General features: G+C 43.3%; 1 protein-coding gene across 3 annotated transcripts in view; it reads right to left on the bottom strand.

The window, feature by feature from the left end:
• LOC130117201 (cell adhesion molecule DSCAML1-like) overlaps positions 1 to 13,376 on the bottom strand; it is a 69,579-nt gene that overhangs the window by 48,122 nt on the left and 8,081 nt on the right. For all 3 annotated transcript variants that reach the window (XM_056285374.1, XM_056285373.1, XM_056285375.1), the window contains exons 2-3: positions 11,249 to 11,569; positions 5,994 to 6,140 (exon numbers count right to left, since the gene is read on the bottom strand). In XM_056285374.1, coding sequence (XP_056141349.1) covers positions 5,994 to 6,140; positions 11,249 to 11,569 — 468 coding nt within the window. The remainder of the gene's footprint in view (positions 1 to 5,993; positions 6,141 to 11,248; positions 11,570 to 13,376) is intronic.

Raw genomic sequence — 13,376 nt, 5'->3', positions numbered from 1 at the left:
ATGCATGATAAGGGGCACAAGAGCCATAATTCGGTCAGACCAATGAGCTGAGGGGATCCTTTGCATATCAGAAAGCATATATATATATATATATATATATATATATATATATATATATATATATATATATATATGTGTGTGTGTGTGTGTGTGTGTGTGTGTGTGTGTGTGTGTGTGTGTGTGTGTGTGTGTATGTGTGTGTGTGTGGGGGGGGGGGCTAGTTCCCAGCAGGGATCACAGGGGGCAAAGGATCGATCTGTAATGTAGCCTGTAAGTGACCTGGTTGCCTGGCCACATCCATTACAACCCTGCACATATTAGCACTAGAACTGCAAGTGAAAGACAATGGTAACTATTTGCAATGCAAGGTTTATGCATGGTCAAACGAGAGTTAAATCTACCCCCTTTTTAACCTTAAGAGGAACAGCAAACATGGACATTTTCAGATTTCATTATGCTTATTCTTCCAGGGACTGTAACTACTATAAAACATACAATGGAAATGTTTTTACATTAGCCGAAACAAATCAATGACCACATAATGTGCAACACATGCCTGCATGATGCACAGTGAAACCCGCCTTTAGAGCAAATGTGGGAGGAGGTCAGAAGGTGATTGAATTATGCGAGGTGAGGAGACAGCAGAGTGGAAAAAGGTCAGGAGGTGCATGTGTATTAAAGCCATATAATGAGGGAGGGCTATGGGTGTGCCTTCGCAGGCAAGGAAATTTGGCAATTCAGAGTATGGAAGCTGAGAAGATGAAGTGTTTATGTGTGTGATATATTATAAAACACTCCCCTTTTTACTCTCACCTGCACAAATTTGTCTCTTTTGGCTGGACTGGCCAGCAGGGCCAGCCTTACAAATGCAAGTGACCAGTTTGACATGACTGGGCCGCTGGATCAGGTGACCAACGACAGTTCCAGCAAGCAGTGACCAACGATGTCACTGAAGTTACACAATTGGAGGGGCGCTCGGGTAGTATAGCAGTCTATTCCGTTGCCTACCAACATGGAGATCGTAGGTTCGAATCTCTGTGTTACCCCCAGCTTGGTCAAGCGTGCCTATAGACACAATTGGCCGTATCTGCGGGTGGGAAGCCGGATATGGGTATGTGTCCTGGTCACTGCACTAATGCCTCCTCTGGTCAGTCTGGACACTTGTTCAGGGGGGAGGGGGAACTGGGGGGAATAGCGTGACCCTCCCACATGCTACGTCCCCCCTGGAGAAACTCCTCACTGTCAGGTGAAAAGAAGCAGCTGGCAACTCCACCTGTATCGGAGGAGGCATGTGGTAGTCTGCAGCCCTCCCTGGCTCGGCAGAGGGGGTGGAGCAGTGACCAGACAGCTCGGAAGAGCAGGGTAATTGACTGGACACAACTAGGGAGAAAAAGGAGTGGGGGGAGTTACACTTCTGGACAGCCCTACAACAGCAAATGTCTGTCAGTGATCATGACTGAGCGAAAAAGTTACACAACTGGACCGCTGAATCAGGTGACCAATGACATCACTGAAAGTACACGATTGATAAGCTGACCAACAATGTCACTGGTGAATACGGATTTATTATATCGAACATAGCTTAACCATGTCATGTGATATGCTACTTCAGTACACTTTAACAACAATTATTACTGGGACCACTACAGAAAATTGCAGATGAACAGTTAATATCCAAGGATTCACATTATAGACACTACTGCTGACTATCCCTCTAACAAATTGGCGACAATTTCAAATATTGACCATGCATGGCCCAGCCATTTACTAGGTTTGGACCTATTCTTGTTTTTACTTCTCATGTGTTGTTATGCTTTATGGCTGGTTTATCGCACCAATGCTGTGTCATCACAGCACAAATAAACTGCATGGCAGGTGGATTACACAGAGCGTAGTTGGGCTTCGTCTCTGGACCACCATGTGGCCACAGCCATCTGCTGGCCCACCAGCCTCTATTCATTGGAGCCACTCATTAGCTTTCTGCTGGGTAGGCTATGCCTGCCTCAATCTGCGGGCTCACTTTATCTGTGTTGCTGTGTTTACTCTTGCCCACAAGCCCCCCTCCTTCTTCCGGTCCCTCCTTCACCTCTCCTTCGTCAGATCGCTTTTCGGCCCAACAGGCCTTCGCTGTCACTCAGGGTGTCAAACGTATATGGAGGTTGGCTACAGCGATGGCATGGGACAAGGGAAGTGAGAGGTAAATAGGTCAGATTGTGCCCCTCCCTTGCTAAACCCCTCACTATCCTGGCTGGACAGAGAAGTGGGACAGGAAAGGGGTCACACACACACACACACACACACACACACACACACACACACACACACACACACACACACACACACACACACACACACACACACAGCATTATTAAAATAATGCTGCGGCTCCAGATGGGGAGCATGTGGGTCTGACAAAATGAGAACCTGTTGGGGTTCAGAGGCCAAGGCTGTATCGTGTTGTGTCATCAACTTTACCTTCATATCAGTATGTGAGTGAGCTGCTGATTAGCCCAGCCAGCCAATATGGGGTGAGATGACAATTTACATTTAAGGGTAGGCAGTCCGCTCACCTTTAGTATTTACTCCCTGATTCCAGCAATGAAAAAGTGGAGAGTAGAGAGAGGGATGGTGTGTAGGAGACACTCGAGAGAAAACACTGGTGGTACTCAAGTCAGGGTCAACAAAAAGGGCCCAAATGAGATTTCAAAGTTGAGAGACTGATGTACATGACTATATAGTCTGGTTTATGGGCACTGTTATAAATCTTAGCTTATTAACTTAATTTTAATGGAGATCTTTTGGGAGAGTGAAATGTTTACACCACATAAATATTGAAACATGTGATACAATATGGCTTAAATAGATGCAAAATTATGTGTAACCTTTTGGACTTTCTTCCTTGTTTGTCAATTAAAGCACCCAGTAGGACAAATTGTCATAGATTATAATCTGAATTTGGCTAAGAACGATAATGAGATCTTAACAACACACCACAGCAAAGCACAAAAAGCTGAGAGGTAAAATATTAAGAGACAGACTGAAGCTTTTGACAAGATAATATGAACAGAGGTAATTAGCTGAAGTTGAACTAGAAATCACGATTGGTGAATTTAGAGTAGGTTAAGGCTGTCAATGACATCACCCAGTTTTCTAAGATCCGTCTGGATGTTAATACAGCCTCATGTATCCTATGTGAATATCAAAAGTACATATGCGTGTGTAATGTGTGGGTATGAGCAGACCAGCATGCATGTGTGCACATGCGCTTGTTTTTTCCCTTGTTTATGTATGCATCCATGTGAGAGTACGAGAGATTGCAATGTTCAGATTGCATACCACTAGTATGTGCAGATTATGGATTTGTGCGGCAGATGTGGTGCATTTCTCAGACATGTTACATCGCACAGAGATTAGTGTGTTGCTTTGCTGTTATGTCGATTAGGTCATTGTCTCCTCTGTTTATTGGGGTGGACAGAAAAAAGAAAAAAAACTAGTGGGAAGGCTGTAAGCGGGCCGAGTGTGACACCTTGCTTTGGTGCTCTGTTGAGTCGTGAGCTTTGAGCTGCTCTTTTAAGGAGAGAGGAAAGCTCGAGCTCAGTGAGCAGCTCATCTTGTTCAACATCTGATCCTCACAGTCACTGCTCATCAACTGACCTATATACCCCAATTACAGACAGCAGCCACTATGATGGTATAGCCGGCAACACCACACACACACACACACACACACACACACACACAAACAGTAAATGCACACAGAAAAGGACACACAGACCATGTGATTTTCTGCAACAAAAACAAACTGTGATAACAGCGGCCATATTTTCACTCTCAGTCAAATGTGACGTAACAAAATAGTGTCATGACTCTGAGTCAAGCCAGAAGAAATCAAAAATGGGACCCATCCAGACTGCAAAGTTTATGTCTGAAATATTTCTTGAAGGCAACTTTCTTTCTGATACACTGAGGGAAAAGAAAAGCAGGGGGATGCCACACATTTGAAAACCACAGTTGGGTTGTGTGCGCGTTTGTTTTTGCATGGGGGGACATCAGTGAGACACATGAAAAAACTACTATGTCTCTGAGACTCACAATAATGTAACAGAACTTGAGGTAGTGAGATGGTTGGAGCTGAAATAACAGCGGGGCATTTGTATGACAACCACACCAGCTACAGTATCAGTGTTTAGCTCTAGATAACATACTGCAAAGCTACTTTTTACACATTTGGTTTGGTTCTTACAAGGAACTGAAACAGCAAACAACAGGGAGAAAGTAATACAAAACAAGAAACACCTAACAAGCAGAAGCTACACTGGAACTTGAAACTACACAAAATAAAAACCAAAACAAAATATGAAATAAACAGAAATATATGGAAAACACAGATGTGTGTGTGTGTGTGTGTGTGTGCCATCTGCTAGGACCTGAGGCCGTTCTTGCCCTACTACCCTGCTTGCTTCTCTTTCTCTAGTTCTTTCTTTCCTCCCTGTATTCTGTCTCCTCTAGGGTGTTCTTGTATGCATTTGAAATTGAAAAACTACAATGCCTTATTAAAAGACACATCTCATACATTTATAATGTTAAACAGGACATAATCACACAATAAACCACAAGTATACATTAAAAAAAGAGAAGCACAAAGAAATGCAAGCAAGCACACATGCGCGTGCACACACACACACACACACACACACACACACACACACACACACACAAATGAGGTTAATGAAGATGAATGTGGAGGCACAGTCCTATTGACATCCAGTGTGTCTAATTGTGTCACTATTCTTCAAGGACATGGTGCTGAGACAAGAAGGAGTGGAATAGAAATAGATCTGATGAAGAGGTCTCTATTTGAAAAGTGCAATGTGGAGGAGCTCCATTTAACGTGCCCAGATTTAATAAGACCTAAACTTTAAAACAGTTTGAACCAACCAGTCAGTGAAATGATAGACAGACAGTATCTGAGAGAGTGGAAAAAAAGATAGTGAAGACGATATAGAAAAGATCCTGTACAGAACGGAAGTGAGGAGAACCGTTCATAGGGAGGCAGTGAGGAGCAGGGTGGAGGGAGATAGGAGTGGGAGCATGGCTATATTATAGTAGAACTGGATACGGCGCCGCCGCTCAGCCTTGCAGACAATTTTTTCCAGTGGTCACTCGCGGTATTGCAGCGAAAAATCCCCTGCGGACCAAAAAGCATTTCACCCATAGACCACCACTGTAAATGAGCCCAGGTTTGTTTTTTTTTGCATGACGTCACGGCTGTGTACGAGCACTCTACGCGCGGTCATGTTGTGTCTCGGAAAACGAGGATCTTTGCTAGGTTAAACAAACGCTGTTTGATACGATCTTGCTTTTTGGAACATTATCTTCATTGTAGGTTGGTGTTGCCGTTTGTATAAATACATCCACGGTTTCAAGTCCCAAGTAAGTCCCATAGTAGTCTCATTATGCATCCATGAAGTCCGCTAGCATAGCATTCATGAACGCGCAGCGTCGGATCCTGAACGCGGTTCGCTCGTTCTCTTAGCCTCTAGAGGCATGATGGGGGTAACTCTACTGCGCATATTCAGTATTCAGTGGACCCCATGTACCCGGAAGTAACCCGGAAGCCAGAATTTTTTTCGGCGTATGCGCCAGGCGAGCAATTCTCATAGGAATGAACAGGCGCCATTTTTAGATCCGGCATCCAGTTCTACTATAATACGTCCATGAGTGGGGGTGGGAGAGAAGGAGCAGCGAGAGGAGGAAGGAGGGAGACTGGGTTAGTGATCCAGAACAGTGAGCAGACGGGAGACAAGAGTTAAGACTTCAGTCAAACATAAAGTAACACAGTACACCATTGTTGGCGCGCAAACACACACACAGAGGGAAAATGAGAGCGTAAATCAGACGAACCCGTTACCAAACAAGCCCCTATAAATGCTTCGATTGTGTCCACAAACATGTCTGCCAACGACATACACATGCAGACAGTGTTGTCCTACCTGGGACGATGGAAACGGTGTCTCTCTCCCAGGACACCACACTGACGTACTCCTGCACGGCGGTGGGGATGAGGCACTTGAACACAGCTACGTTGCCCCGCATAGAGCGTTGGTCTGCCACACGCACTGTATAGGGTTCCCTGAAAACTACACCAACGGAAAAAGAAACCAAAACCACATCACCGGTCTACGATCTGTGTACATGAGATTGAGTTACACAAACCTGACGAATCTAAGTTTTGCAGTTGACTAACGCTTGACTGAACATGAGAGAACAACACAACCAAACTAATCAAGTGTCTGTTGGACGGCAGGAACAGATCTGACTGGGGTTACAAAGAAATACACATAACAATTTATTGCTTGAACTTTGTATGTACCACTATCTGGACACACCTGGTTTTACGTGGTACTGTATTGTACCTTTTCTGCACAAGTATGTAATCTGGTTGTGGAAAAGTGACCTATAGTAAATGGGAAGGTTAAGACCAAACAACATTTACACTACAATATCAATATATTCATAATGATTAATAGCATCCAAACAACAACAAAACATGAACGTTGACATCGCTTTTCAACACATTATCACTGCAACACTGTTTTAAACTGGTGCCATGATGACACATGGTGAAAAAGTTTAAATATCAATCATATGCCGTGTGATTACGGTAAATAGGTACCTGCCTTCTTATAGAATATATTTACAATTTAATTCAGATAACATGTATCAAATATATATTCAAATATATTCTGTATAAATGTATATTTCCCATGATACTTAAAAGTTTTAATTTCATGCGATGATGTTTTTCGCATCGAGTTATGAATAAATTACTTTTAGCATAAACTGGCTAAAAACTCAAGGTATGAATTAATGTTGCGAAGGGAAATGAGCTAATTTAACTATTGAATGATATTCAATAATCAAAATACTTTCTTTGTACATATTTTGTCCCATTTTCCCCTTACTGTTTTTATTCAAAGACTAGCAAATTGACTGCGAATATACACTACCGTTCAAAAGTTTGGGATCACCCAAACAATTTCGTGTTTTCCATGAAAAGTCACACTTATTCACCACCATATGTTGTGAAATGAATAGAAAATAGAGTCAAGACATTGACAAGGTTAGAAATAATGATTTGTATTTGAAATAAGATTTTTTTTACATCAAACTTTGCTTTCGTCAAAGAATCCTCCATTTGCAGCAATTACAGCATTGCAGACCTTTGGCATTCTAGCTGTTAATTTGTTGAGGTAATCTGGAGAAATTGCACCCCACGCTTCCAGAAGCAGCTCCCACAAGTTGGATTGGTTGGATGGGCACTTCTTTGAGCAGATTGAGTTTCTGGAGCATCACATTTGTGGGGTCAATTAAACGCTCAAAATGGCCAGAAAAAGAGAACTTTCATCTGAAACTCGACAGTCTATTCTTGTTCTTAGAAATGAAGTCTATTCCATGCGAGAAATTGCTAAGAAATTGAAGATTTCCTACACCGGTGTGTACTACTCCCTTCAGAGGACAGCACAAACAGGCTCTAACAGGTACTATTTAATGAAGATGCCAGTTGGGGACCTGTGAGGCGTCTGTTTCTCAAACTAGAGACTCTAATGTACTTATCTTCTTGCTCAGTTGTGCAACGCGGCCTCCCACTTCTTTTTCTACTCTGGTTAGAGCCTGTTTGTGCTGTCCTCTGAAGGGAGTAGTACACACCGAGGTAGGAAATCTTCAATTTCTTAGCAATTTCTCGCATGGAATAGCCTTCATTTCTAAGAACAAGAATAGACTGTCGAGTTTCAGATGAAAGTTCTCTTTTTCTGGCCATTTTGAGCGTTTAATTGACCCCACAAATGTGATGCTCCAGAAACTCAATCTGCTCAAAGAAGTGCCCATCCAACCAATCCAACTTGTGGGAGCTGCTTCTGGAAGCGTGGGGTGCAATTTCTCCAGATTACCTCAACAAATTAACAGCTAGAATGCCAAAGATCTGCAATGCTGTAATTGCTGCAAATGGAGGATTCTTTGACGAAAGCAAAGTTTGATGTAAAAAAATCTTATTTCAAATACAAATCATTATTTCTAACCTTGTCAATGTCTTGACTCTATTTTCTATTCATTTCACAACATATGGTGGTGAATAAGTGTGACTTTTCATGGAAAACACGAAATTGTTTGGGTGATCCCAAACTTTTGAACGGTAGTGTATGTCTTTTAAGATGTTTCTGGGGGCGTCCATGTAGCATAGTGGTCTATTCCGTTGCCTACCAACGCGGGGATCACTTGTTTGAATCCCTGTTTTACCTCTGGCTTGGTTGGGCATCCCTACAGACACAATTGGCCATGTCTGCAGGTGGGAAGCTAGATGTGGGTATGTGTCCTGGTCGCTGCACTAGCGCCTCCTTTTAATGGACGGGGTGCCTGTTTGGGGGGGAATAGCTTGATCTTCCCACGCACTACATCCCCCTGGCAAAACTCTTCACTGTCAGGTGAAAAGAAGCGGCTGGTGACTCCACATGTATTGGAGGAGGCATGTGGTAGTCTGCAGCCCTCCCCGGATTGGCAGAGGGGGTGGAGCAGTGACCGGGATGGCTCGGAAGAGTCGGGTAATTGGCCAGGTACAATTGGAGATACTATAAAGGGGGAAAAAGCCACACACAAAAAAGATGTTTCTGCCCTGATTTTTCTCATCAGTTTTTCTCATAAAAGATACCTGTACTTAAAGAAATTGATTGAGGATACAGGGAAATGAGAATAAAACAATCCCTGTAAGCATTTTACTATATCCAGTATAGTTTCGAGACACAAGTTGAGGGGAAAAACACGGTGAACGTCATAAAATCAAATTTTGTTTACATCATGAAAAAAAACGAAAACAAAACATTACCAACCCAGAGCTACATGAACAACCCAGAGCTAAATACCTTTTCATCTATTACACATTATTTATACACTTATTCCTTGAAAATTACAGGTTCACACTAGCACATTGGTTGAGCTGTATCCTAACCCAGCATCTGTTTTCACATATGAAACGGGGCAAGCCGATTTCATGTAGGACAAACAGAATAAATGTGTTTCCTAGCTTTGGCCTGACGTCAGTCTGTTATTGATAATAATGGGTCAGAAAGCAGCACGAGAGACAAGGTGCCTCATTCTTAGAAAACTATGGGGTACCAGTGCCTCATAGTTTATGCAGGTTAATGCAAAATTTTAGCCTCCCCTGAATGAGCACCAACTCATTAGTGCAATCTTAAAACGGCTGAATAAATCTAAGGTTGCTAAGAAACTGGTGCCCTTTTTTTCTGACAGCAGAAATGATTGAGGCATGCCATTATACCCTACTGCATGTGTCATTAAAAAAAGCATGTTCTTTACAAAGCACATAGGGTAATAGACAGAAATAATTCATATCTTACAATTAAAAATACATTTTCAAATCAAGATGAAAAGATGTGACAGATATTATATGTGTTACAAAGCAAAAGACCACTGCTACAGAGCAAAGACCCCTAAAACTGTAACAACTCCCTGACCCTAACCTGCGGACCAGAGATGCAGGGCCCGACGGAGGCCCGTGGCTGCAGGATGTGTGGTTCATGCTAATCCCTTGTCTCCCGAGGTTCAGGCTTTTGCTTTTGGGTCATGTGGGAATGAAGGCAGCACCCGGCTGGCATGCAGCTCAGGGCCCTGGCTCAAATCCTCAACTTGGCGCTAGTATTAGTATTAGAATGAATATGAGTATTAGTTCAGGTCAGTGTTGGGAGGCAGAATATGGAAACAGATGTCGACAGCGGGGGGGGGGGGGGTGCACTGCCTGCTCTGATGTGAATGAATGATGGGCGGGGGCGAGGGGCAGGCAGAGGGCTCGGGGGTCATGACAAGTGAAGTGTGCACGAAATTATCATCTAGACGACACACCACACCTACAAGTTCGTTTGATAGGAACGCACGTGGGGTAAATTTGCATGAATTCTTTGATGACGGATGTGGTTTTCTGAGTTGAAGCTGCAAAACCCATGATATGGTATTTTATGTTGAATGCCGTCTAGTTTATTAAGGCGGCCTCACACAGTCTAATCAATGGAATGCACCAATTAGGTTTGTTAATGAGATATCATTAAAGAAGTGTGCTGTGACTATATTTAGCCTGGCACGAGAGGACAGAGTGAAGAACGAGGTAGCAGGGAGGAAAGGGAGAGGCGAGAGAACAAAATGGAGAACAAAATGGCAGGAGAGGCATTTCATATTAGAGGAAGATTATTCTGTAATCTGGGCTGCTCCATACAGTAAGCACCAATCCATGAAGAGGGCTCATTTACCAGTTCTTGATTACTAAAAATCAGAAAGTAAATGGTTATAGCTTAACTAGCAGATGGAGTAGATTGCCTCGGGCTTTGTGAGTTGGCCATGGGTTATTTTTTTGTAAGTTTATCTTCAACAATTCAAGTTTAAAAAAAATCTGTTTTGCAATGCAATGTATAATGATGGATTAAAATGACTAATATACAATATAGAAATTAAGACATCTTTGGCATTGAAATATGCATTAGGCTGCTGTCTGTTGTAGGTGTAGTTGTTAAAATGTTAAAATTGTCATTAGGTCACAACAGCTAAAGTCTATTGAACCCTGAAGGGACGTGAGTATGTGTCCCACCTGTTCAAGATGAGTTGCACGTGGCTTTTGTTGTTCTGATTGTTTAAAAAGAGAAGGCCTATTCGGGAGGACTAGCCAATAGTACAAGTATTACAGGAAAATGCCTTTCTTTTTTATCGCTTTTGGCCTCCCCGTTTTTTTTCTGCCATTTCCTTTGTTTGAAGTCGGATGGTAGGACTGATGGGTTTATTTCTCTGTTCAGTGTTTTATCAGCAATCTGTCCAAGCAGGTGCAGGAAAGGGCTATGCCCTGGCATGGCCTGTGTTACAGATGTTCTCTCAGTAGATTGTGTTCTAGGTCAATCTGTGTTCAGGCTATTTTAGGGGCAGGTGATTCTCTGTGTGGATTCTGGGTTGGGCTAGATGGGCTTTTTGCAGCTGCCAATCACATTTGCTCTACTTTTGTGTTTTCACATACTTTCTGTTGCTAACGCCATTCCCCCATCATCTTCCTCTATGACTTTTTGCTCTTGCACATCCCTTCTCTGTGTCCATCCTTCTGAAAGCCCTGCCCCCCCCTCTTTTCCTTTTTTTCTTAAGAATTGATGTTCCTCAAAGTGTCTCCCAATTCTTCTCTTATCCCCTCTGTCACACTCACCAGCTTTGATGCGGATATTGGGGCTGCGGATCTTGCCGGCCTGGTTTTCGGCGGTGCAGAAATAGTCGTTGTCATGGATGTAGCTGTTGTAGGCCGAGGGGGAGAATGGGTACAGCTGGAGGGTGCCGTTGGCATGGACGTGGCGGATGTGGGGCACGTCGTAAATGTCGTCGCCGGTGGCCAAATACCAGCGCAGGATGGCACTGGGGGTGCCTCCTGCCGGGCAGGGCAGGGACACCCCCACCGAGCTGGAGTAGGTCACCCTCTGCAGGGAGGCGTTCACAAAGTACAGCCTGGTAGAGCCCACATCCTCACTGTGTACTGCCAGGGCAAAAACAAAGCATAAGATCACTTCTGTGGCAAGATGGAGGAGTGGGGAAGAGAGAAAAATGGTGTGTAACTGCATACTTTGCTTAAACAGAAGAGGTATATAGTGTGTGTGTGTGTGTGTGTGTGTTACTTAGTTAACTGGTGACCTGTTCCACACAAACAAATTAATGGCTGTGAATTTGATGGACCAAGGGGAGGCGGAGTGGGAATGTCCTTCAAACATGTAGCGAAAATAATCATAACAACTGCATGTCAAACGTCCAGCTGCAAACATCCGTCATGTGATGCAGAAAGCCAGGGATTTGGGCTAAAGCCTTTGGTGGTTTAGGTGGATGGGGGAGGAGTCTCCTACCTCTGTGCACTGGCACATGTGCGCATGCACGCATACTTTAACACAGTGAGTGAGAGAGAGAGAGAGAGAGAGAGAGAGAGAGAGAGAGAGAAAGACAGAAAACATGCTGATAGGTTATGTGATTGGAATTTGTATGCCAGACGCAGAGATTTAAGTCTGTTTAATCTCCTTACATATTTAACACACACATACACACACACACACATACACACACACACACACACACACACACACACACACACACACACACACACACACACACACACACACACACACACACACATGCACACACACATGCACACACACAAAGAACACCGAGAAATGTTGTATTCTTCCTAGGTGCTCAGATTACAGACAGATCAATGGAAGGGGTGAAAGGAAAAGTGTGGGGGTGATGGGGTGATTGGGCATCCCCCAAGACTCAGGGTCAAAAAGGGAGGGATTGGAAGGGAGGAAAATGGGGGCACTGCGGATGGACAGATGTGGGATGTGGGCATTCGAACAGCCCCTCCTAAAATATGTAGCTTAATTCATAACCAATCCACCTTTATTCTGCCACAATTCCATTACAATACAAAGAGCACCCAGAATCTCACAGATCAAACCACCAAGAAGTGTAAGAATAATAGTTTGATGAAAGAATTGTTTAAATAAATTACATGGCGTACTGTAAATGTCACCACTGTTGTGCTAAAAGTGCATCGTTCAGTCATATCTACAATTTAAACTCTTTGGTCCAGAATTACAAATTCATGGACTTCCTTTCTTTGCCCCTGGTGAAAAAAGCTGGGCAGCTTACTAAACACACATGGTCCACCACCTTTCTCCTGCTTACAGTTTCAAATTTGCCAATATGCATGGCCATAATGCTTCTGCCCATTAAATAGGGAGGAGCTGGGCAGTAAACAAGTCACAGTAAAAAGTCTGCATTAAAAAGATTTAACAAGCACACTCTTTTGTTCATGGATTCAGGCCTCATGCAGCGGAGCAATAGAGCGAAATGTGCTAGATATGTTTTTGAACCCTCTATCGACCTTTTTTACAAGCTCTTATTTCAAATCAGGCAACATGTACAGTCAAAGCAACAGACTTTAATTCATGTGCTTTCTGTTGATATTAGTAGGCTGCATATGCTACTAGCTTAACACACCACACACACACACACACACACACACACACACACACACACACACACACACACACACACACACACAAAAAGCAGTATCACAGTTGTTTTAATCTATATTTTGGATCATAGAATTATTTTTCATACAAACCAGCTTTAGTCAGGTTGCAGCAAGTTGCCAGCATGAGCTTGTAAATTCGTAACCAGCTAACTAGAAATCAGCGTTAATATTCTAGCGAGAATTCAGAGGGCAGCCGGGAATCGAACCTGGATTCCCCACACCCCGGGCGACTGTGCTAACCAGCCAAGTAAAGGGTCCG

This window comes from Lampris incognitus, chromosome 8, assembly GCF_029633865.1.
Source record: "Lampris incognitus isolate fLamInc1 chromosome 8, fLamInc1.hap2, whole genome shotgun sequence".
Lineage (NCBI taxonomy): Eukaryota > Metazoa > Chordata > Actinopteri > Lampriformes > Lampridae > Lampris > Lampris incognitus.
Note: the sequence above shows the minus strand (reverse complement) of the source record. Positions and strands in the feature narration are given on the sequence as shown.